The sequence below is a fragment of the Ictalurus punctatus genome, chromosome 29 (assembly GCF_001660625.3).
Source record: "Ictalurus punctatus breed USDA103 chromosome 29, Coco_2.0, whole genome shotgun sequence".
Classification (NCBI taxonomy): domain Eukaryota; kingdom Metazoa; phylum Chordata; class Actinopteri; order Siluriformes; family Ictaluridae; genus Ictalurus; species Ictalurus punctatus.
This window is the reverse complement of record NC_030444.2, coordinates 855,263-878,425: the sequence shown is the minus strand read 5'-3', so window position 1 is coordinate 878,425 and position 23,163 is coordinate 855,263. Positions and strand designations below refer to the sequence as shown.

The 23,163-nt window shown below is 44.0% G+C and overlaps 1 protein-coding gene across 17 annotated transcripts; it reads left to right on the top strand.

Annotated features, from left to right (window-relative positions):
- Positions 1-200: 200 nt before the first annotated feature.
- pcm1 (pericentriolar material 1) lies at positions 201-20,793 on the top strand. 17 transcript variants are annotated; one of them, XM_053677374.1, is made up of 41 exons: positions 201-380; positions 2,718-2,913; positions 3,173-3,293; positions 4,567-4,797; positions 5,192-5,509; positions 5,928-6,098; positions 7,316-7,441; positions 7,778-7,946; positions 8,040-8,149; positions 8,846-9,101; positions 9,238-9,364; positions 9,480-9,677; positions 9,775-9,938; positions 10,087-10,325; positions 10,433-10,551; positions 10,701-10,830; positions 10,930-11,097; positions 11,405-11,541; positions 11,636-11,833; positions 11,991-12,216; positions 12,355-12,506; positions 12,615-12,781; positions 12,911-13,079; positions 13,160-13,401; positions 13,529-13,717; positions 13,942-14,001; positions 14,301-14,473; positions 14,580-14,696; positions 14,800-14,932; positions 16,208-16,411; positions 16,628-16,716; positions 16,856-16,990; positions 17,183-17,368; positions 17,641-17,697; positions 17,849-17,993; positions 18,346-18,494; positions 19,105-19,177; positions 19,275-19,453; positions 19,594-19,686; positions 19,766-19,889; positions 20,022-20,793. In XM_053677374.1, the coding sequence occupies exons 3-41, from the start codon at positions 3,192-3,194 to the stop codon at positions 20,045-20,047; spliced, it is 6,051 nt and encodes a 2,016-aa protein (XP_053533349.1). In that variant the 5' UTR covers positions 201-380; positions 2,718-2,913; positions 3,173-3,191; the 3' UTR covers positions 20,048-20,793. The 17 variants fall into 17 exon arrangements, with proteins under 17 accessions (XP_053533349.1, XP_053533354.1, XP_053533358.1 ...); XM_053677378.1 differs by lacking the exon at positions 201-380 and adding an exon at positions 1,169-1,614 and having other exon boundaries at positions 4,570-4,797; XM_053677375.1 differs by lacking the exon at positions 201-380 and adding an exon at positions 1,170-1,614 and having other exon boundaries at positions 2,718-2,893.
- The last annotated feature ends 2,370 nt before the right edge of the window (positions 20,794-23,163 follow it).

The following is a 23,163-nucleotide window of genomic DNA, read 5'->3' as shown; positions in this document are numbered from 1 at the left end:
TTACACACTGACCTTGGTCTTTTCTGCATCCGCGTAAACAACTAGCGCCACCGATTTTTGATCCGGTTTAAATGATTTGCGGCAGGATATTAAAGCATTACCAGACAAAACACATTAATTGTTAATACTAATAAAAAAATAACAAATCATATCGTTATGCTAATGTGTTGTAATTTGGGAAATATTGCGCATCCGGGATCACTCCGCGGATCAGTGTGGAGAAAGAAAGATGGCGGCGCATTGAGACGCGGCCGCACAGTAAACGAAGCTCCTTCTTCAGACAATTTCTGAAATAATAATCACTGCCGGAAACCTCTGGGACTCTTACTCGGTAGCGAATGCACTACACTACACGACGAGGCTTACACGGGAACTCGAAGGTAATGTAGTGTTTTGTAAACAGCCTTGTTAGTTGCGCTTCGGTACGCGTCATAGCGCTGCTTTCGGTTAGAAATGACGGCTGTATCTTAAATGGCGATGTAGTGCACTAGGTAGGGCGCGGGATTGTTATGGTTCACAGCGTGTTCTAGTGCGCGTGTATAGGGAGCACGTAGGAATTTGGATTTGACTCAGTGACTGACTGACTGTGCTATTTAGGCTATTCAGCGTTATGAATGTTTATTTTTTTCCTGAGCTTGTAGTTATTTCTGATTATATCGAAGCGTGTTCAAGTTTTATATAAATTAATAAACGTGTCAATTATCCAGGAATGTAAATTTAGAGTCGCTAGTTAGCTAGGAATGCTATTTTACTAGCTAGAACTTTGCTGTTCTCGTATAACTGAAGGAATGTTAAATTTGGCCTTGTGTTACTGTTGTAAATGTTAGCTGAGTAGTTCATTTTAATTCGCAGGAACGTTTAAATGTTTTTTTTTTCCTCGCTGAAAATTGACACTTTTTTAAAAAGAAGCAGTAGGTCTAAAATAAACTTATCAGCTCAGTGTGTGAGTATTTATATTTGTGGATGTTTAGGATGATGAATCATTGCTTAAAATGTACGAGGAACATCAGTAGAATAACAATTAAAAAATCTAACTCTTTTATAAATCTGTCATCCCTCCACGTTTTCTTTCGTTATTATTATTATTTTTTCCCCTCCCCATTAAATCTGTGAGAAGTGACGGTCTCGTCTACTGTGTGTTTTCGCGGGGTGCCGACGGTTGCCATGGCGACGGGGCCTCGCGCCGTCTGTTGCTTCCTGGACGCGCGCGCACGCACGCTATAAAAACTGCAGTGAAAAGGTTAGCATCGGAGGCTAAACGTTCTGAGGGAAGAGAAGAAAAGATGGGGCGGGATTTTTTGAGTTTGTTGTTAGTTGCGTCCGAGGAAACAGCGGCTTAAATTACGGTTCTAATTTACAAGTCAAACAAAATAAAAGCTAAAGAGAGAGGTGGGAGAGAGGGCGGAGTGGTGAGAGTTTAACCCGGGAAAATTAGGCTGTGAGGCGGCAGTAATGCTTCACTTTCCCCCGCTGCCTCTCACTTTACCTCAGAGTCTCCATCAACTCCACCGCGGATCATTTCACCTTTTTTTTCAAATTTTTTTTTTAAGCCTCGAAATTAGTTTTAATTTTACTTCAAAACTTTAAAGTAACAGCCTACACTGTAAATCTAAGGTAATTATACAAATTTACGAATTCCTATTGTTTGAAATCTTAATTTATATATTAATTACTTAATTAATTAATTAACATACAAAATTTTTAACTTGTTTTTAAAATGTACGTTTAATAAAAGTAAAATTCTAATTCTTTTTTTTACGGTCCAATCCTCAATAGCTACACTTCTTATAACAAGTGCACTACGTAGGGAGCTCAACAGAAATATATAAAACAATATCTGATATAAAAGTGCAGTCTATAGATACTATATACAGTCATATGATACTAACATAAACACACACCGTACATTTCTTTATTTTAATAACAGACTGGAGCTCTGTTCTGACGGGGTTAGTTTTCCATGTGGAGGTGTGTAATGTAATTTTTGTAGGAATTTTACGTCGTATTTGAACTAATGATGAAATAATTCCAGGTCATGTCTATAGCCGTGGTCAAGATTACATCACGTCTTGTTGAAAAAGAAGTTTTTGCACTTTTCTATAGTATACACACACTTCCAGGAAGTGCTTTCTCTTTTCTGTCGTCGAAACCAACAAAATATACACAATGGTTTAAATAAAATTAAAAAGTGTAGAAAAAGAAGCGAGTCCTGCTTTAGGAAAGTTTACAGACTACAGATTGTTATAGTCATGTGACCTGATAATGATCAAACGTCGCCCCGCCCTAATCAATCAGTGCAGCGAAGACACGCCCATCTCTGATTTATATTATACATTATACACAAATCTCTTATCTTGTCAGTCGCACAGTATAGTTCTGCACTCTCTTTCGCAGTAATGTTTGTCGGTAAATGAGACCTTCCTGTTCGACGCACGTGATTCGATTAGGGCTTCGACTGAATCTGTGGAAAGTCTGCAGTAATTTGGAACCATTCCAAGCTCCTCCCACTATTGCGGCGTTTCCGTGATTCCGTTCCTTTCGACATTCTGGACAGACCGATCCCGTCCGACTCGATCGGAATTACTGCACGTTCGATTTCCTAACTGAACACAGGAATCCAGAAATCTGATCCCGTCTGAACTGCAGGAATAATTCTGTAGATTAGATTTGGAAAGTTCTCGCACACTAATAGCATTTTTTGTGTTTTTTTTGCTCAGGATTTTAGAGCATATACGCAAAAATTGGTCAAGGATTCACAAAAGAAAATCGTGACTTTCTTTCTTCAAGACTCTTGCAGTGGTGTGTTGGACAGAAGAAGGAGAAAGGATGACGGAGGGTTGAGTTTATTCTCAGCTGATTGTTCAGTCCTGATCAAGCAGAAAAAAACACTGAGGTGTCGCAGTTCTGTATACGGTATAACATCTACCCCGTGAAAACACAGCGGATTAACTTTTCCTTTCGTTGTGTGTCTGTTAGAGGGTTTTATGTTGTTGCTAAATTGACAGTTAAACACCGTGCGAGCTTCAGGTGTTAAATTACTCTTTGTGTTATTTGATGACTTTGACTTCAGAGACACACTGTACCGTCTGTGTTAGGAGAGAGGAAACTGTAAGAGGTGTGTTTAACCCTGTGTGTGTGTGTGTGTGTGTGTGTGTGTGTGTGTGTTCCGCAGTAAGCACTGAGGGGATAAAATGGCGACAGGCGGAGCTCCGTTTGATGACTGTGCAGAAGAACAGGAGCTGCACAACTGGACCATTAGCAATGGCAGCCTGGATGACCAGCTCAATAATATGGTCTCTGTCTGTCTGTCCCCAAAAACATTAAAATGCAATTAAATATAAAATACATATTCCTTTATAACCCTGAGACCAATTGATCATCATGTACAACACCTAGAACCCCTTTAATACACCAACTGTCACAAAAAAAGCAGGAACGTTATTTTTAATACTAATATGCAAATTTTGTTCTCAATCTTGCTGCCACAAGACACACAAACATTGCTCTAGGATCCATGGCTGCCAACTCTAGGCCCTTATTCTTCCTTGTTTTCCACATGGCTGGTTTTGCTGTGCCTCTTAGATAATTCAACAAACATCCTCTACTCCTTAATAAAAATCTACGTATCAGTCCTGAAAATTCTTCTGTAAACCCCTGAAAGCATTGTGTAAGTAATTCAAAAAGATTATTTAGTCTATTATATTTTAAAAACAGATGCTCTAAATCTTCTCCCTCGCTACAAAACCTACACTGCCTACCTACTGCTGTATTCAGGTGTGCCACGTGTCTGTCCGTAGCTCTCTTCAGGGAGTTTATACAGGGTCCTGTACCTGTCTCTTACAAGGAAGTCTGGCCCTAACAGACCTAGCCATCTTGAGGCTTGGAACAATGAATTGTGAATTTACCAGCGAACTCTAAAGGAAAAATGTCAGGATGTCTGTCCATGAACTGAATCTGAAGAGAAAGTGGGTCATGCAGCAAGACAACGATCCTAAACACACACGAGTCGTTCTACCAAAGAACAGTTAAAGAAGAATAAAGTTAATGTTTTGGAACGGCCAAGTCAAAGTCCTGACCTGAATCCAATAGAAATATTGTGGAAGAACCTGAAGCAAGCAGTTCATGTGAGGAAACCCACCAACATCCCGGAGTTGAAGCTGTTCTGTACTGAGGAACGGGATAAAAATCCTCCAAGACGGTGTAGACACTGATCAACACTTACCCCAAACTTTTATCTGCAGTTATTGTTGCACAAGGGGCTCCAGCCAGATACCGAAAGCACAGATCTGTAATACTGGATCATTTTCCTCAATAAATAAATGACCAAGTATAATATTTTTGTCTCATTTGTTTAAAAGGGTTCTCTTTATCTACTTTTAGAGCTTGAGTGAAAAACTGATGATGTTTTAGCTCACATTTATGGAGAAATGTAGAAAATTCTAAAGGGTTCACAAACTTTCAAGCAGCACTGTAATTAATTTTTATCTGAGGTTTATATAAACCGACTGTGAAGTGTCCATGTTGTAACTGATGGGTTTTCCTTCTTCCTGGTTCTTGGGTGTCCAGCAGAAAAAGGCGAACCGGACATCGGAGAAGAACAGGAAGAAGCTCTCTGCCGTGTCCGAGAGCCGTCTGACCAACGACATCTCTCCGGAGTCGACACCAGGGGCGGGGCGCAGGCGAGCGAGAACGCCGCACTCCTTCCCTCACGTGAAGTACGCTACGCAGATGTCCGTTCCCGATCAGGCCGAGCTCGACCGACTGCGGCAGCGCATCAACTTCACCGACCTGGACGAGGTAAAGCACACGCCTCGCCTTTTCATTTACGGGGAAGTAAAACTACTTCTTTGTCCAAGATGCAAGGAAGAGACACAATCAGGATCAGCTACCATGGCAACCAAGATACGAGATGAAGTTTTTCAAGCCTGCTTTCTGTAAAATAAATTACTTTATTATAAGAGAGAGGTTAATAATAATAATATAATACGCTGTTAATATGTAGTGAAAATAAAGAACGAGGCAGAATGCTTACATCGATATCAGTTACAGAATAAAGCCAAATCCTACAAGATGGTGTCCGAAGCTTGTTTTGTTGAAACATGTTGTGTTTCTGCTGTGGGTGTGGAGATGTTCCCTCTTGTTTCTGGAGTTTAAAAAGCTGAAGTTCTCGTGGTTTTGTTTTCGTCCATAGAGGAGCATTGGAAGCGACTCCCAGGGCCGCGTCACCGCAGCCAACAACCAGCGGCAGCTTTCCTCCGAGCCCAGGAAACCCTTCAACTTTCTCCCGCTGCACGTCAACACTAACAAAAGCAGGGATTCTTCTGCTTCTGCCCCGCCTGCTACCACTACAGGGGGTAAAGAAGCTAAGAAGCAGAGCCCAGGGAAGGAGCTGTTTGCTCCGGTGCCCGTCATACCTGTCGCACCTGTTAAAGAACCGTACGGAGTCGAGAGAACCTCAGGACGCCCTGTGGTGGACGGGAGAGGAGAACTGGCTATCGACAGCAGCCAGGTGAGTGTCAGCAGGTGAATTGGTGTGTGTTTACGATACGATACGTAGAACTTTTTTCTTTCAATGATTAGATATATAGATATTATTAAATAATAAAAATAAACTCCACTCAGATTTATGTCATTAACAAATTAGTCAATATATGGGTTGTGCTTTGGCTGTCATGGAATTTGCAGCTCTGTGTGTGTGTGTGGAGGTTTGATCTTGTCAGAAACTGGAGCACAGATGAGAGCTGGAGCTCGGCCGTGAATTTAGGCCACAGTTTAAAAATACGCCACTGCTGCGTCTCCTTGTACTTCTCTCTCTCGCTCTGTTTCTCTGTCTCTCTCTCTCTCGCTCTCTCTCTCTCTCTCTCATGTCTTATTCTCCATTACTCTCTCTCTTGTGCTAGTAAAGTGTGTGTGTGTGTTTGGGGCAGGTGGTCAGTAAGCTGGTGCAGATCCGTGAGTACATCAGCAGAGCCAGCTCTATGAGGGACGACCTGCTGGAGAAGAACGACGTTCCGGCTAACGTCGAGCGCCTCTCTCACCTCATCACACACCTGAAGGAGCAGGAGAAGTCTTACTTGCGCTTTCTACAGAAGATGCTGGTTAGTACTACACACATATACTTGTGCATACACAAACACACACAATTTCCCTCTCTTTCTTTGGCTTTTCTGCTGCATGTTTGTTTTGCTGTATGTTTTTTTTTATTTATATATATATATATATATATATATATATATATATATATATATATATATATATATATATATATATATCTCAAACAACCTTTTAACACTGATTAATTTACTTTTGGTGTGTGTGTGTGTGTGTGTGTGCACCAAAGTCATAAGGCAACTGTGTATTTTGTTTGTATTATGTTAACAGCACTGGACTAATTCAGTCTAATGTTTGTTTATGGGTTTTTAAGACGATACAAACCGAGCTGAAAGTAAAAGCTCCCCAAGTGAACTGGTCTCTGTACCCTGTACCCCGTACCCACAGAGCGAGAGGCTTCTTTTATCTGTGAGGGAAATAATAGTTGAGGAAGCGCAGAAAGAAACGATATGACACGGGCTGTAGAGTGTAATATAATCCTCACCATCCTCAAATCTATCGCTCTCTCTTTCTCTCTCTGTGTCTGTTTCTTTCTTTCTGTCTCTCTTCTTGTCCTTCTCTCTCTTTTCTGTCTGCTTTGCCTTCCCTGTGTGTATTTCCCTGTACACGTCCCCCCCCTCATATTCTGTTTATCAGTCTCTTACGGTCTCTGTTTGTTTCGCTCTCTCTCATTCAGTTTTTCCTCATTGTGTTTAAACAGTAGTTATTCATCCTGTGCTACACTTTGATTTGCAGTGAATCCCGCAAGCTTTTATGATCTGTAATAAGAACAATAGCAGGTAAAGAACGCCCACGGTTCAAATAGCATTCGCTTTTAGACCTTAAAACCATTTCTCTTTCTCTCGTCTTTTTCTTCTGTTAATTCTGCAACTCACTGCTTTCATCTGATGGTTTTTTTTTGTTCATTTAACTTGTGATGAATCTGGTGTGTGTGTATGTAAGGGTATCTTTTCTGTGTGCTTGATAGATGTGTTGGGCTGTATGTAGGACACGTTCTCTCGGTCTCTCTCTCTCTCTCTCTCTCTCTCGTATTGATATCTCAATAAGTTTCTGGAAATTCTCCTCGTAGATGTGTGGTTATTACGGTAGCTAGCCCTAGTGTCAGTATAAATCTAGATAAAATGCACTAGACGTAAGGATGGGCTGTGAGCGTTGAGGGAGCCGTTGACATCAAACACCGTAACGAACTCGCTATGTGTTCCAGGCGAGAGAGAACGAGGAGGAGGAGGAGGACGAAGGTGCCACGGTGGACTCAGCGGTGTGTTCGGGCTCGATGGCCGAGAGCGCGTCTCTGAACTTAGAGCCTCGTTCAGAAGCCGCAGACCCCACCGTGAGTACCCACAATGCACCCTGTCCCCTCTCGCCTCCTCAGTCAGCACAGGAGTGTGTTCAGTATCAGAATTTTTTATTATTATTATTATTATTATTATTATTATTAGTTACTTTTAAATAAGCATGTTGATGATTGATTGGGGTCAGCTGCTGTAAATCTCTGGGTGTTCCTTGTTTTTTATTTTTATTTAAGTTTTTCTTTGTGTGTGTCCATCTTTCTTCTCTCTTTTCTCTGCTCTCTAACTCATTTTACATTGTTCATCATTTATTCATTTTCACGTTTGCTTCCATCTTTTGTCGTTCTTACTCCTCTTTTTTTTTTTTTCTTTGTCAGTGTTACCGGGTCGGGGGTCAGCAGAAGGAGGAGTTGGAGAACCTGCGCAAGCAGCACGAGCTCCTGCAGAAGATGCTGCAGCAGCAGGAGGAGCTGCGAGAGCTGCAGAACCGGCAGGCTGCCCTGCTCACCATGCAGAACCGAGCTGAACATGCCATGGACGACACTGGTTAGACTCTCTCTCTCTCTCTCTCTCTCTCTGTCTCTGTCTCTCACACACACACACTTTGATGCTGTTGTCTTTCCTGTGTGTGTGTTTCAGTTGTAACAGAGACTACAGGAAGTGTGTCAGGTGTCAGCATCACTTCAGAACTCAATGATGAACTCAACGACCTCATTCGACGCTTCCACAACCAACTGCACGACACTCAGGTACACACGTGCACAATCACACACACACGCACAATCACTTCGGTACACTCTGCTGGTCTCAAGTCTAAACAGAACACTGAAATTAAAATATTGCTGAACTTTATCACAAAATTAAACAGTAGTGACCGTACCATGAAAATGAAAAATACATATATGTTAATAAATATTAAAGTAAATATGATATATGTCCAAACTGAACAAAAAGTAACACTCCAAATAAGAATTTTTAAAAAATAGTCATCCAGAAAACATGAATAAAAAAAACTTCAAATAACACAAAATTAGTCAGCGATGGTTTTTATTTCGCCTCTAGGGGCCGCTTGGCAAAGTGTAGGTTACAGAGTCTGCTGTTTTTGTCCTGCACGGTTTGACCAATGGTTAACGTTCAGCCCACTCAGCCCCGCCCTAATAGATTCGCAATTAAATTTGACCTTGGTTCCTTAAAGCTGCGGTATGGAACTTTTGCCCCTCTATCTTTACCATCTCTGTTTGAAACATAAAACTGCATGGTACTTGCAGAGTTATTAATGTTAGCTAATTACCTATTGAGCCACTGGAATTCTTTTCTTACCTGTTCAGCAGGAAAAAAAGCATCTCCGCGTCCGTCTTAAATCCCCCAAGAAAGTTAGATAACACAGCTTTAAGATCTCTTGTGTAGCCGTCGTAACCCTGGTGTTTATTGTTGTCCTTCCTCAGTCTCAGGCAGTGCCTGATAACCGGCGTCAGGCTGAGAGTCTGTCTCTGTCTAGAGAGGTGTCCCGATCTCGTTCTGCCCACAGTCCTCGGGGGCAGCAAACACTTAGCGCTGCCGGTGCTGCTGCTGCTGTTTCCACCTCCTCTGCTAGCGCCAAGCTCACCAAACTACAGGAGCTCCAGGACAAGAAGCAGACGATGGACAAAATCCTGCAGGAGCTTCATTCACTCCGAGACCAGACGCTGAACAACAGCTCCTGTATCTAATTATCATAATTATCACATACATATGTAATTAAATATAGAAGAATTTAATTTGGCTCACAAAATCATAGCCATTTTGTTTGTATTATACTGCTTAGTGTGTGTGTGTGTGTGTGTGTGTGTTTTTCCAGGCCGTGGTGCATCTCAGCGAGTTTCTGAGCGTCCCACGGCATCAGGCCGAGAGGCGAGCGGCGTGTCTGTAGCAAGACAGGAGTCTTCATCTTATGACGATGAAGGAAATCCAGCTGAAAAACTGAGGTACTGAAAGAACAGCATAGTTCATATCAATTGATAATGATAGTATCAGTAATCTGTCTAACTCTCTCTCTCTCTCTCTCTCTCTCTCTCTCTGTGTGTCTCTTGTCCGCCACAGGAAGCTGAAGGAGGTGCATAAGCGGCTGAACGAGCTAAGAGAGCTGGTTCAGTACTACGAGCAGACGTCCGACATGATGGTGGACACGGTGAATGAGAACGTTAACGAAGACGAGGAGGACGAGACGGAGGACGGATCGCTCTTCGAAGCCATGTTCGATTCGGAACAGGAGAACCGAGAACCCATCACTAACATCAGGTACTGTTCGTGTTGCCGTACTGCCGAGCAATGATTTACTACAGATTACGTGATTATAATCTTACAGAAGAAAATGGGGTGTGCGTGTGTGTGTCAGAAATCCTGCTCAGCCTCAGTCTGCATCTAACTGGATGGACATGAACACACTGACGAACGCCTGCAGCAGCTCCAACAACAGAATCAGCCGGCTGAACTCTCAGTGTGAGGTCAACAACCGCTCGGCCACTAACCTGCGCAGCCTCAACGTCCCCTCTGCGATAGGTCAGCTTCTCATTCACCATCCATCCATGTATCTCTCTTTCTTTCTCTGTCGCTATCCAGCTATTTTTATGTGGAATATGGCCATTGTTTGTAATACGCACTCAGTTATTCTGTAACTGTCCAACTAAACCTTCTCACCCGTGTTCAGAGTGCCAGTATAACCGAGACGGCTCCTACAACGGCGCAAAGCACGGGAACGGAGATGAAGACGACGCTGACGCCGAGGAGGAAAGCGGGGCGGGGCGAGGAAGAAGAGACAGCTCCGGTTCCGGATCCAGTCAGGGTAGCAGCATTGCGGACGACGCGGCGTTCGCTCAGAAAGTCCACCGTCTCCAAACGGCCAAGCAGAAACTGCAGCAGCTCCGTGACCTGGTCGCCATGGTGCAGGTCCGCCAAGGGTTTTGGGTAGTAGTTTACAATGAACAGTGAAAGGATGAAGCCTTGTTTAAATTGTGTTTGTGTGTGTGTGTGTACGTACATGTGTGTATATGCAGAGCGATGACACGGACACCACAGCAGCCAACGAGGATGAAGGATTGCAGCAGCAACCCAACAACACCAGACTGACTGCACCTAAAGCCAAGAGAGAACTTGGACTCTCTGACAAGGCCAGGTGTGTGTGTGTGGGGTGGATGGATGGATATGTGATTTTCATCACTCCTACAATTCTTTACCTACATAATAAAAGCAGAAAAATATTACTTTCATAATTATTCATTCAGTTTATATACAAATAAAACGTGTCTGTGTGTGTGGTGTCAGGGAGAAGCTGTATGAGGAGAAGCTGAGGCAGCAGCAGCAGGAGCTGAAGCAGCTTCATGAGGAGAGACAGAGACTGATGGAGATCCAGGGCAAAATCCAGGACCTTCAGTGGGCCTGTCCTGATCTACAGGTACCTCACTCACTCCCTCCTTCACTCATGGGACATTTTGTTGTCCCCACAAATCATGCGGTTCACTCCAGGATGCATTCTTTTTTGCTCTCTGTGCAGTCGTCGATGTCGAGTGCGGCGAGTGGTGTGGCGGCGACGACAATGATGAAGAAGCTCCCTGCTGCAGCTTCCACTCCCGCTGTTGCACCGTCTACGTCAGCCAAGAGTAACACCGCCGTGCTGAAACACACCACCGAGCCCGCGCCCGTCACCATCACCGACAACGAGGTGTCTTTCCGTCTCTTTCTTCTTCAGAACGGTGAAACGTGTACAGTCAGTGTTACAGCTTTAACAACCAGACACGTCTGTGCTGATGGATCTAAAGCACTTGTGTGTGTGTGTGTGTGTGTGTGTGTGTAGATAGATATAAATGTACAGTATAAATTATTTGGAGTTAAAGCGTTTAGAGACTTTGTTTACTGTTGATGCTGTGAGTGGCCATTTTGATTCTGCTGTGAGCATGAGCGGCCATTTTGATTGTGCATTGGTTTCTACAGTCAGTAATGTGATTTTTTTTTTCCTGTACATCTCTCAGTTGTGGTCAGAGATGCGTAGACACCAGGTGCTGCGTGAGGAACTGAGGCAGAGACGGAAACATCTGGAAAGTCTGATGGCCGAGCAGCAGAGGAGGAGTGACGCGGACCCTATTCAGAGCTTCACCCAGGATGACCGGTACACACAGTACACATAAGCACCAACATTTCAGCCAAACCTTTTAAATAAAAACTCTCATAATATAATACTGTGATTTCTGGATGTCTGTCAGGACCATGGCGACGTGGGGTGGCTCCACTCAGTGTCCACTGGGCGAGGAGGAGGACGATGAAGATTACCCATCTGAGCCTGGCGCGCAAGAAGACGAGGATGAGGATGAAGAAGACGGAGCAGAGTCGAGCTCCAGCGATGAGCCGCATTCGTACTCTAACAGAAAACCTGGTGGCAGCAGTGGCAAGAACAGGGATAGGTGTGTATGCCTTATATACACGCACGCGCGCGCGCACACACACACACGCACGCACACACACACACACACACACACACACACACACACACACACACTTTATGAAGTATTGTATTTTGTGTGTTTGTTACATAATCAGTCTCTTTCTCTTCACTGACAGTGTAAAGGGTTCATCTCCACGCTGCAGCAGATCTCGGCCTCGTTCCAATCCCAGAGGGGCAAAGAGGCAGGAGAACCTGCGCTGGGCCGCTGACCTGTCAGCCTCAGAGAGCGCCACTCACACACACGCACACACTCACACACACTGGCAGGAGCAGGCCACACAGCTGCAGAGACAGCTGGACTTCAGCACAGCCATGTGTCAGATGCTGCTGCAGGACCAGCAGGTTTACACAAGCTGCACACACACGATTTGCATTCAGTTGTAAAATTTTGTTGATTGGTGTCTTCCCGCCACCCCATTTAAGATTCTCTTCCCCTCTCTGTGTGTGTGTGTGTGTGTGTGTGTGTGTGTGTGTGTGTAGACTCTGTCATGCATGCTGCAGTCAATGTTGACAGCACCGTATAACGTGTTGCCAAATAACCTGGGCTCACCACAGGTGCCCCTCATCATGCACCAGCTCAATCAGTGTTACACACAACTCGCCTGGCAACAGAACAACATCAACAGGTACAGGTACACACACACACACACACACACACACACACACACACACACACACATCTAAAGGCCACGCCTCCTTGACTGATGTGTGACTGATGGATGATGATCTGATGTTCGCAGGTTGAAGCAAACTCTCAATGACCTCCTTCGGCAACAGCAGCAGGCACCGTCATGGCAACAGCAGCATCCGAACGTAGCGCAGGTGGATTCCGTCTCTCCTTCGCCATTCCTGCCCTTCCCTCCCATCAGCACGCTCGGCATGAACAACTTTTCCCCTCTCGCCACTGGTCAGTCACATATACGATTTCCTTTACTAAGATAATAATCAATCATGTGTTCTGATTGTATATAGCACCGTGGTCACGATAACATTCTCTCTCCGTCTTTTTTTTTTATTTTTTCATTATTATTTTTAGGTTTTAATCTGTCTCCCATGTTCCCGCCAGCGGGTTCAGAGACTCAGCAGGCGTCAGGAGCTCAGGCCAGCCCGGATCAGCACCCCGACCCCAACATGTCCCTTAAAACCGAGTATCTGAGCTTCCCGCCCCCGCTGCAGAGGACCCCGCTCAACAACGCTCACACACGGTACTTCGAGTGCTTCTGAAAGGTCTTATTTACTCCGAAATCTTATTTCCTCTAATCGCACTCTTCCTTCCTTCTCTCAGCTCTCAGGATGAGTCTAAAAACTCCAGCTGGATGAACTCCTCCCTGAACAGGAACAGGACACGTGACCAAGAACGGCTGGACTCTCATGATTCCCTGAGCAGCGTGCCTGACTGCGTCGACCCCTCCACCGTCACCAAGAGCTTCAGACCCGGGCGCAAAGCCTCGGCTCAGGCCAGCCTTGCCTCCAGAGACAAAACGCCAAAGAACCGTCGCAGGAGGGGCAAGAACCACAACAACGCAGGTCAGGGGGGCAAATAAAACGCTGTGAAGACTGTTTCTCACTATCATCATCACCATCATCATATAAATGTTTAAAAAAAAAAGTGATTCAGTTCAGTAACTCTGTAGGTCGTCTCTGCTCCTAGCAGGTTTGGACAGTGACAGCGTTTCGAGCACCACAGAGCTTGGTCATGAGCGCGAAAAGGAGAGAGAGAGAGAACGAGAACGAGAGCGCTCGTCTCAGCCAAGAACCCGGGATTCGGACCAGAGCCTCCTGGACAAGCTTACCCAGGAGAAACTGGACAGCAAGACCAACAAGCACAACGATGTCTCCTCAGGTCCGTCTACACACTCCACGATTTTCTCTTTAGTACACACCACTGGGAGAGAAACTGACCTGAGATTTAATCAGACTGGCAGAACTACACTGTCCTGTGTCATTTTGTTATTCATCCAGAGTCAGTTTTATTTTTTTTTATTTTTTTCGCATCTTGTTCATTGTGTGTGTGTGTGTGTGTGTGTGTGTGTGTGCTTCATATTTGGTTTTTAATTTGTCTCACAGCAGCGTATGCATGGAGAACCCCCTTCCTCTCTAACCAAATCGCATGCACCGAAGCTCCAGGTAAAACACTAAACCCCGCTTTCTGCTCTCAGCTGGTTTTTAACACAGTGTGACACGTGACATCATTTCCACACACCACCATTCACATCTTAATACTGTATAGTAGTGTGGGGTGACTCAGTGTTGGGCAGTTGTAAGGCCATGCCTCCTTCACTGAGACTGGCACAGAGGCCACGCCTTCATTTATCTGATAAACCAAATCTAACAGAACTACCTTGGTTTAGTTTGTCATACCATGGGAAATGTTAGATGGTTGACTGTGTGTGTGTGTGTGTGTGTGTGTGTGTGTATGTATATAGACGGCAGCAGTGACTTCTCTCTGTTCGAGGCTCTGAGGGAGACCATCTACTCGGAGGTGGCCACTCTGATCTCACAGAATGAGTCTCGTCCTCACTTCCTCATTGAGCTCTTCCACGAACTGCAGCTTCTCAACACCGACTACCTTCGCCAGAGGGCGCTCTACTCACTGCAGGTCAGGGTGTGTATGTGTGTGTGAGTGAGGGAGAGAGGTGGTTTCTCTTTAGAACATTGTCTGAGAAATTTGAAATTGTGTGATAATTTGAAATGGTGTTTTTCAGGATATTGTAACCAGGCACCTGACTGAGAAGAGCGTTGCCGAGGAGCCGGGGTCGTCGCTAGGGCCGGGGTCACAGTCTGAACTCACTCCCAGCGAGAGTCTCGCCACTACTGACAACGTGAGCCACACACACACTGATCACTTCTCAGATTAACTTTATTCTTTGTGTTGCTTCAATAAGGTGATTGTAATGTACCTCGTGTGTGTGTGGCGTGATCCAGGACGCATCTGAGAAGGACGTGAGGGTGAAGGTCGGCTCCAGAAGGAAGACAGCTTTGGAGGGAGACTCTGTGGACAGCGAGAGCCTGTTGTCTACGTCTTCGAACCTGGAGCCGTTCGCCAGCGATGACCTGGGTAAACACACTGCAGCTCTGACTGACTAATCACACATCGCTGTACCAGTTTCTCGTGTTAATCACCTGGGTTTAGTCATCATAACTAAATACCACAGGATCACTAATCATACGGGGCCAGCTGCACCAGCTTGGACCTTAATAACTTGTGTGTAAGGCCTACACCGGGCTTAGCTACGTCCAGCTTGTGATAAACATTTACACCTGTTTCACCGTCTAAAACTACGACTGGGTGCAGCTACGGCAGATAACAGCAGCGGCAATCAATGAAGCAGAGGGTGGAGTAGAAAGTCGCACAGTCGTGGAAGTGAATAAAAAATGGAAAGACAGGCACCAGCACCTAGGAGAGACTCTATCCTGCTCCGGATCTCCAATCTGTTTTACTGGGGAAAGAAATGATGAGTGGAGACTGAGACTGAGAAGTCAAGGGTGGAAAAGGAGAAGCTTGAGCTCGAGAAACGGAAACTTGAGTTAGAACTCCAGCTGTTAGAGAGAAAGTCCAGCTACTCAACCCAGTGTGTTTATGAACATCTAAATAATCACAAACAATAAATAGAAATGAAATAAATATACTATAAATCCCAAACAGCTAAATCTTCAACAGCAATTATTTTATTTCTCACCATACACAATTTAATCCATAAGTCATTTATTAAAAGCCGGCTACAGAAATATTCATGAATAATAACATTATTCCAGCAGTCGTTTTGCACAGCTGGACTTTAGCACTACGCTTAGATGGTGCAACAGCTATTCATTCTACGTAGAACTCAAGGTGCATTTTATGTCCAGCCCTCTGTCTTACAGGTGCATGTCCAGCTGGTGCAGAAATATAAATAAAAAAGCCTCATCTTAACATGTATACAAATATTTTTAAAAACATCATCAGGATTAACTGTAGTTACGAGTCGAGCGGAGTGTGTGTGTGCGTGCGTGTGGCCGGTGGTTTGGGTTAGTGCTGCTTGGCTTTAACCCTCACCTCGTATCTGACTGGTTCTTCCTGGGTTGTGAACTGCAGATCTTCTTTTACAGCTTCTCACTTCTCAGTAAAATGCCTTTTTTTTCTTTTTCTCCTCCTACTCCTCTTTTTACTTTATTCCACTCTCCTTCGTTCTCTCTTTTCTTCCACTGACTTCCTTTCACTCTTCTATTTATTATGGTCTGTCGCTGTCCTGTTTGAGTTTTCTGTCATTTTCTCCATTCCTTCTAATCCTCTCTCTCTCTCTCTCTCTCTCTCTCTCTCTCTCTCTCTCTCTCTCTCTCTCTGTGTGCATAGGTAACACAGTGATTCATTTAGATAAAGCTCTGGTGCGAATGCGGGAGTTTGAGCGAATGAAATTAAAGGCTGGGTTTCTTCCTCCTGCTCCTCCTCCTCCTCCTGTTCCTCCTGCTGCAGTCTCTACAGCGCCCCCTGTCTGTAATCCTGAGCTTCCCACTGTTACCACTGCTACTGCTGGTGGTGGTCCAGCGCTTAACCAAGGTACTGCAGTGTTTCTACACTCGTCATCCATGTACACACACACACACACTCAGTACTTCCCTCATCACACAAGGCTTGGGGTCACACACAGTACTCTGTGACTGAGGTTATTAGCAGTAAAGAGGACATTAGTTGGAGTTTTGAGAAGATGACTTTCTTGATGTGTGTGTGTGTGTGTGTGTGTGTGTGTGTGTGTGTGTGTGTGTGTGTGTGTAGGTCAGGACATACGTTGCCCTCAGATTGATACACAGCAGTTGGACAGACAGATCAAAGCAATCATGACGGAGGTCATTCCCTTCCTGAAGGTAAGAGGATTTCATCTAACACAAATTAGTTCAGGTTTACTATAATTAGTACACTGAGTGTAGTAATGTAAATGCTTAATGTGTGTGTGTGTGTGTGTGTGTGTGTGTGTGTGTGTTTGTGTGTGTGTGTGTGAGACAGGAGCACATGGGTGAGGTGTGTTCTCCGCAACTCCTGACATCGGTGAGGCGCATGGTGCTGATGCTGACTCAGCAAAACCACCACAGCCGAGAGTTTATGCGCTTCTTCCACAAACAACTCGGGGGTATCCTGCAGGTACACACACACACACACACACACACACACACACACACACACACTTCTGTCCTTTGTTCATTCCTGACAAGACATCCAGTTCATGTGTGAACATGAACAAAGTCTAGTTAGTAGTTCTTATGACCTGTGTGTGTGTGTGTGTGTGTGTGTGTGTGTGTGTGTGTGTGTGTGTGTACATGCATGCGCGTGCAGGAGTCCCTGAATAAGTTTGTTGGCCGCACGCTGCAGAACTGTGGTGAGGATCTCCTGGTGGAGATCTCGGAGATCCTCTTTAACGAGCTCGCCTTCTTCAGGCTCATGCAGGACCTGGACCAGAACACACACCGCGCCAAGAGACTCACACAGACCACGCCCACTAAACACACACCTTCCACCCAGGTGCAGTAGATGTAGTACTCGTTTAACATTAACGATATAAAAGTATAAATTAATATAAAATTATAGGTTAAGATTTTTCTCCTCTATAGCGCTACTATGAAGTAAATATATATATATATATATATATATATATATATATATATATATATATATATAAAAGTTTTTTTTTTTTAATATGTATATAGTTTTATATATTTATATAACATAAATCGGTGGCATTATTTAAAATGTTCTGCTAGCGGTATAGTTAATCCCGGTGTGTTTTCCATCAGGGGAAGAAGTCTGAAGGGGAAAAGACCTTCTCACCTTCGTACTTTGACGAAGATAAAGTGAGTCAACTCTGAACGCTAATTCCACTTTCTGATTCATTAACGGCATATAACGAGCGCGCACTGTCCTCTGGGTTATTTTTTAAATGTATTTTTAAAGATTGTGTGTGTGTGTGTGTGTGTGTGTGTGTGTGTGTTAATGTGGTCGTAGGACCGGGACGAGACGGAGCAGGGACGGACGAGTCTATGCCTCGAGGTAGAGACAGAGCGAACAGATGAGAAACGGAGCCAGGACGCCTCAGAGGCGGAGGAGGAGGAAGATGAAGAGGAAGAAGACGAACTGCCGATATCTATAAGTGCGTTTATCTGAAACCGTCTGATCTGCTGATTGATGTTCGACAAACAGGAAATGAGTTTGAGAGTAGATTAGACTTTTAAGAGACTTTCTTGGAAATAATTTCTAAGTATTATGTTCTAAACGATGATGACGAGGTTTAATATTATTGGTGTTTGATTGATAGGTAATCAAATCAATCATTGTTCATGATAAAACATCATCATTGTCTTTTATCTCTAGAACCTCGTTAAAGACTCGAAACCACATGAACACATTCTTAAACTTTTAAGGAAATGTTTTATTTAACAGTTGCTTAGAACTTGAAGTGGTACTTAAAGATTTCGGTTCATCTTTGGGGTGTGTGTGTGTAGGCTTGTCCAAAGCGGAGACACAGGCGTTGAATAACTACGGTAGCGGTGAGGATGAGAACGAGGTTGAGGAGGTTGAGGAGTTTGAGGACGGATCTGTGGAAGTGCAGACGTCCCTGCAGGCCTCAGACAACACCGCAGAACCCTCACAGGTGTGTGTGTGTGTGTGTGTGTGTGTGTGTTTTGAATGGAGAACCCTGCACGACCCTGTTATACCTCCACAATGGAGTCTATTGTCTATAGTGGAGGTTTTTTTATTTTTTTATTATTATTTTTTTTTTAAACTGTACAATGAAACTCATTTCTCAGGTTTTGTACGAGACATTTTGTTCATAACATGTAAGCGGAGTGAAGTCACCGAGCCGAAGGTTGTACCTCAGCGACGCTGTTACGTATTGAGACTGAAAAACGGCGCACATGGTTACCCACATGACCCGATCTTAATAAATAAGCTTTGAGTTAGGGTTATTTGCCGCTTAGCTTCTGAAAACAGGAAGTGAGGTCATATCTCGGTGACGGCCAACAGTCCGAATGAATTCTTCTGGTCTTCCTCCATCACTGCTTGTTGCTATATTTATTAATTGTGTCTCTTCTTGATTCAAAAGACTCCATCAGGTAGAATTTGCAGGATTAACTTCTTCTGGAGTCTCGACTCACTGTACTGATAATGGTGTTGACTTCCTGTTTTAAGTTCTGTTGCTTCCTGTTTGATCCTGGTCTTGTGTATAATCACAGTGTAAAACTTTAACGTGTGTGTTGCAGTGTACTGGAGTTTCACTAAACGGAGCTGCGCAGGAGATCAAGTCAGACCACGAGAGCACAGAAAGTACTGAAGGTGTGTGTGTGTGTGTGTGTGTGTGTGTGTGTGTGTATGTGTTTTATCCACACTACATTTGTAATATTATATTTATGATGTAATGTGTGACTAACAGTGCAGAGCTCCAAGTCAGAGTGTATAGAGGTGACTGAGGACGAGCGAGACGCCGAAGCCACGCACACACTCAACATGGACGAGTCTGCTGTCCCTCTTGCCCCGCCCTCACAGGACAGTCCTCGTGGCTCCACCACGGCCAGCCCTCAGACCGACTCACCTGTTCTGGTTAACGCAGATGTACGGACACACACACACACACACACACACACACACACACACACACACACACACACACACTTGACCTATATTGTACAACATGGGTGAAGATTGAGAAATGTGTGTGTGTGTGTGTGTGTGTGTGTGTGTGTAAAACACAGGAGGTGGGGTCTGGAAACACCAGTCAGAAATCTGATGAGGAGGATTTTGTGAAGGTTGAAGACCTGCCAGTGCAGCTCTCAGTGATGTGTGAGGTGTGTGTGTTCTAAATCATCATGCTTACTACACTCCAGTGTGAATAAATAAATAGATAAACAGTGTGTGTGTGTTCAGGAGGAGCTGTGTAAGCAGATCTTAGAGGAACAGAGGAGCAATAACCTGAGGAGTGAGCTGCTGAACGGAAATACAGAGGGGCTGAGTGGACTTGTGGGTAATGCGCACGCTCTCAAAGAGCCTGGTAACTCTACACAACTCTCCACATCTCTACACAACTCCATTACACACTGTCCTGTGTTTTACTGCGAAATAAAGGCCTGAAGCTGTTGGTGTTTTTCCTCTGTCAGTAAATTAATCTCCGTTCCTCCTGCAGAACCCGTCGGAGCCCAGACTGCATGAAGACGGCGGATTTTAATCTCCAGGTCCCGACACTACAGCATCATATTTATCATAACGTGCTTTATTTTATTCTGGTGTGATTTTAAATCACTACAGAGAAGTAATTACACTCACTCGAGTTCAGCCCGAGCCTCGCTGACGTTCTTGCCGTTCATCGATCTGGAATTTAATCTGCTGGTTTATTTGAGAAGAAACACTGTAATCCTTACGTAAGTTTTATGTTGAACTCTGTAACTTGGTGCCTCCTGTTCGCTTCTTAAAGCTGAGCCTCACACTGGAAACGTTCAGCCATGAACATGGTGTTATTGTTTTGTTTTCTTTTTGTTTTTTCTCTCTTGCCTTCTGTAAGGTCTCAGAGCCTCGTCCTCCTCTTCTTCCTCCTCCTCCTCCTCCTTATGCACTTTGCGCCCCAGACACAGTTTATAGTTTAGAGTATCTCAGATACGAGGTATTCAACATCAGCTAATATAAGATTTAAAACACTTCTTTAATTTGGGTTAAACCCTTTCTGAGAGGACCCGTGAGCGCAGATCTCCGCCTTTCTCTCCTCCTTCCTCCAGGGGGCGTATTTCAGCCTTAACGCATTCTTTTAATGCTTCCCTCCCCCCTCTTGTTCTCATTTTCGCTTTAAGTCTTTTCCCCAGTTTAAATGCTTGGTACTCTGAATATGTTTGTTGGGTTTAATTGTCAATGGAAGGTTTTAAGGTAACAAATAAAACGTTCATTTTTACTTTGTCCCTCACAAACTTGTTCCAGGTGCCTTTATTTTCTCAGTTTGAGTTTTTCCTTAAACTCCAGCGTAACACGGGCGTGCTCTCATCATCTCCTGGGTTTATCATCATTTTCAGATTAAGAGCTGCTTGACCAAGCCCCCATGGAGCTGCTTTCCTGTGTGTACAAAACAGTCAAAGGAAGAATTCTCTTGAAAGACGTGTAATAAACTTGAATAAAATGTAGACATACAATAATTTTTCTGTAGGAACAAACGACGCGTTTAACGTCGGAATCCGCTGCTACGTTTTCGCGTTCAACAGTTACACAGAGCAGTGTTTATTTGGAGTTAGTGACGGTTGCGTGGATGTTTTGAAAAGCTGTGTTCACGTCATGTGATTACTGAAACGAGGTCCGACTTGTAAGCAGCGTTCACGTCCTCGACGAACTCGTAATTACAACTTGTAAACTAGGAATTTTCTACAAGCTCGCATTTAATTTTCCTGCTTGATTCGCGGCGTCCTCACTTCCTGTCACGGTAAACGGAGAATGTTTTCAGTCGACTCATGAAATAAAATGTATATGGGTGTGAATAATTAACAGATCCGTTAAACGGATCATAAACCTTCATCAAAGCGTGAAATCATACACATTGCAAATTATTCTAATGATCATTAGAAAGTGATTAAAAACACAATCAAGCTCGCGGAGAGAGAAACAGTAGTGTGTGTGTGTGTGTGTGTGTGTGTGTGTGCGCTGCAACAATCCACACCCCTGAACAGTAAATTTCACCGAGGTGAGGTTTTGCCCGGAATCCCTCACTCGAGTTATTACAGAATATCACGGAAACATGTTCAGGTGTGGAGACGTGGAGATTTTCATTACTCATTTCTATGTAACAAACTATTTATTTATTTTTAAAACGACGTGATGACGTAATGGCTGTGAATTCCAACATCATGTCTTTTTGCTGTAAATTAAACTTCGGCCTAAATTGTAACCCAAAGGCGCAGAAACCTTTTGCACTAGACTTTCCGTTCAAGCGGAACTGCATGTAAAGAGCTGAAATCTTCAAAGTGGTTTCAGGGAAATCTATAAATAACAAAAAGAATTGCTATAATAATCAACACGAGAGACTCCGATCTCTGCGCTGGAGCGTGATGGAACGAAACTTCTTGTTTTTGAGTTGTTTACAGCTCGAACGCTCGAACCACTGGGATTAACAGTAATCTCTGATCTCCGTATCTGTGGGACGGGTGTTGGTGCCAGTTTTTTTTTCCCCCTCCAAATATTTCACAAACTGCTGACCTCCTGCTGCTTTCTCCCTCACTCACTCACTCACACACACACACACAGCCAGCAGTCTCATAGAGTTTACACAGAATGGTGCAAAAAACAGTCAGAGGAGACGGTCCAGAGCTGAGAGGAAGGCTACAGTAACTCGAGTAACCACGCTTTACACCCACGCTGAGCAGAAAAGCAGATCAGAACTCATGAAGACAGATGGGCTTCAACAGGAGACCAGACCGGGCTCAGCCTACAGTTTGGAAAAGGTTGGAACAACGTCACTTTTACAATCTTTAACTGTCCAGACTCACTCATTCACTCACTCATTCATTCACTCACTCACTCACTCATTCAGACTGAATCTTTGTTATAAAAACTTTAAAGCAGAATCGTTAAAGACACAAAATCAGCTTCAGCTCGACTTAAACAGACCTTGAGAACATTTCTATAACATTTCGTGACTAAATGTAGATTTTTGTGGCAATTTTAAAACGTGCAGAACATCCTGTTATTTTTTGGTGTGCAAAATTCCGATGTAACTAGTGACGAGGTTTATTACATGTCATTAATACCTTATTACACCGTTATAAACCAGTTATTACACGTGCTCTACTCTGTCTCGCTCTCAAACACACACACCAAACCCTGAGAGTGTGTATGCAGTGAAACAGGAAACCCACAGTGTGGCCCTGCAGCTCAGGACACACACACACTCAGCGTCATGGAAACATCTGTGGTTGAAGATGGTCACCTCAGAGACATTAAGAGACACATGCGTCTGCACCATTAAATTATTGAACCTGATCTGTAACGTTAATCATTTTATTGCTCGACGGTAATATTTCTAAGGAATAGTTCTTTTATCCGCTTATTGTTTTATTTTGAGGTCATTACTATCACTTATCTAGCACACACACACACACACACACACACACACACACACACACACACACAGGAAGCTCACTAAGAAGCCCTGCAGCTCAGGCCACTTCCTGTGAGCGTTTATTCACTGATCTAAGAACAGCTTCATGTTGCAGCGTTTAAACCTGAACTGGAACGAGCCAACAGTAAATCATCTGCTTGTGATATTTCTATCACAGAACATTTGAAAACTCCGC

Excerpts from the sequence above, each read along its gene's own strand:
- pcm1 (XM_053677372.1), top strand. The coding sequence starts at position 3,192 with ATGGCGACAGGCGGAGCTCCGTTTGATGACTGTGCAGAAGAACAGGAG. Across the intron at positions 14,474-14,579 it reads GGGCGCTCTACTCACTGCAG|GATATTGTAACCAGGCACCT; the intron begins GTCAGGGTGTGT and ends GGTGTTTTTCAG. Across the intron at positions 17,994-18,345 it reads CGAACTGCCGATATCTATAA|GCTTGTCCAAAGCGGAGACA; the intron begins GTGCGTTTATCT and ends GTGTGTGTGTAG.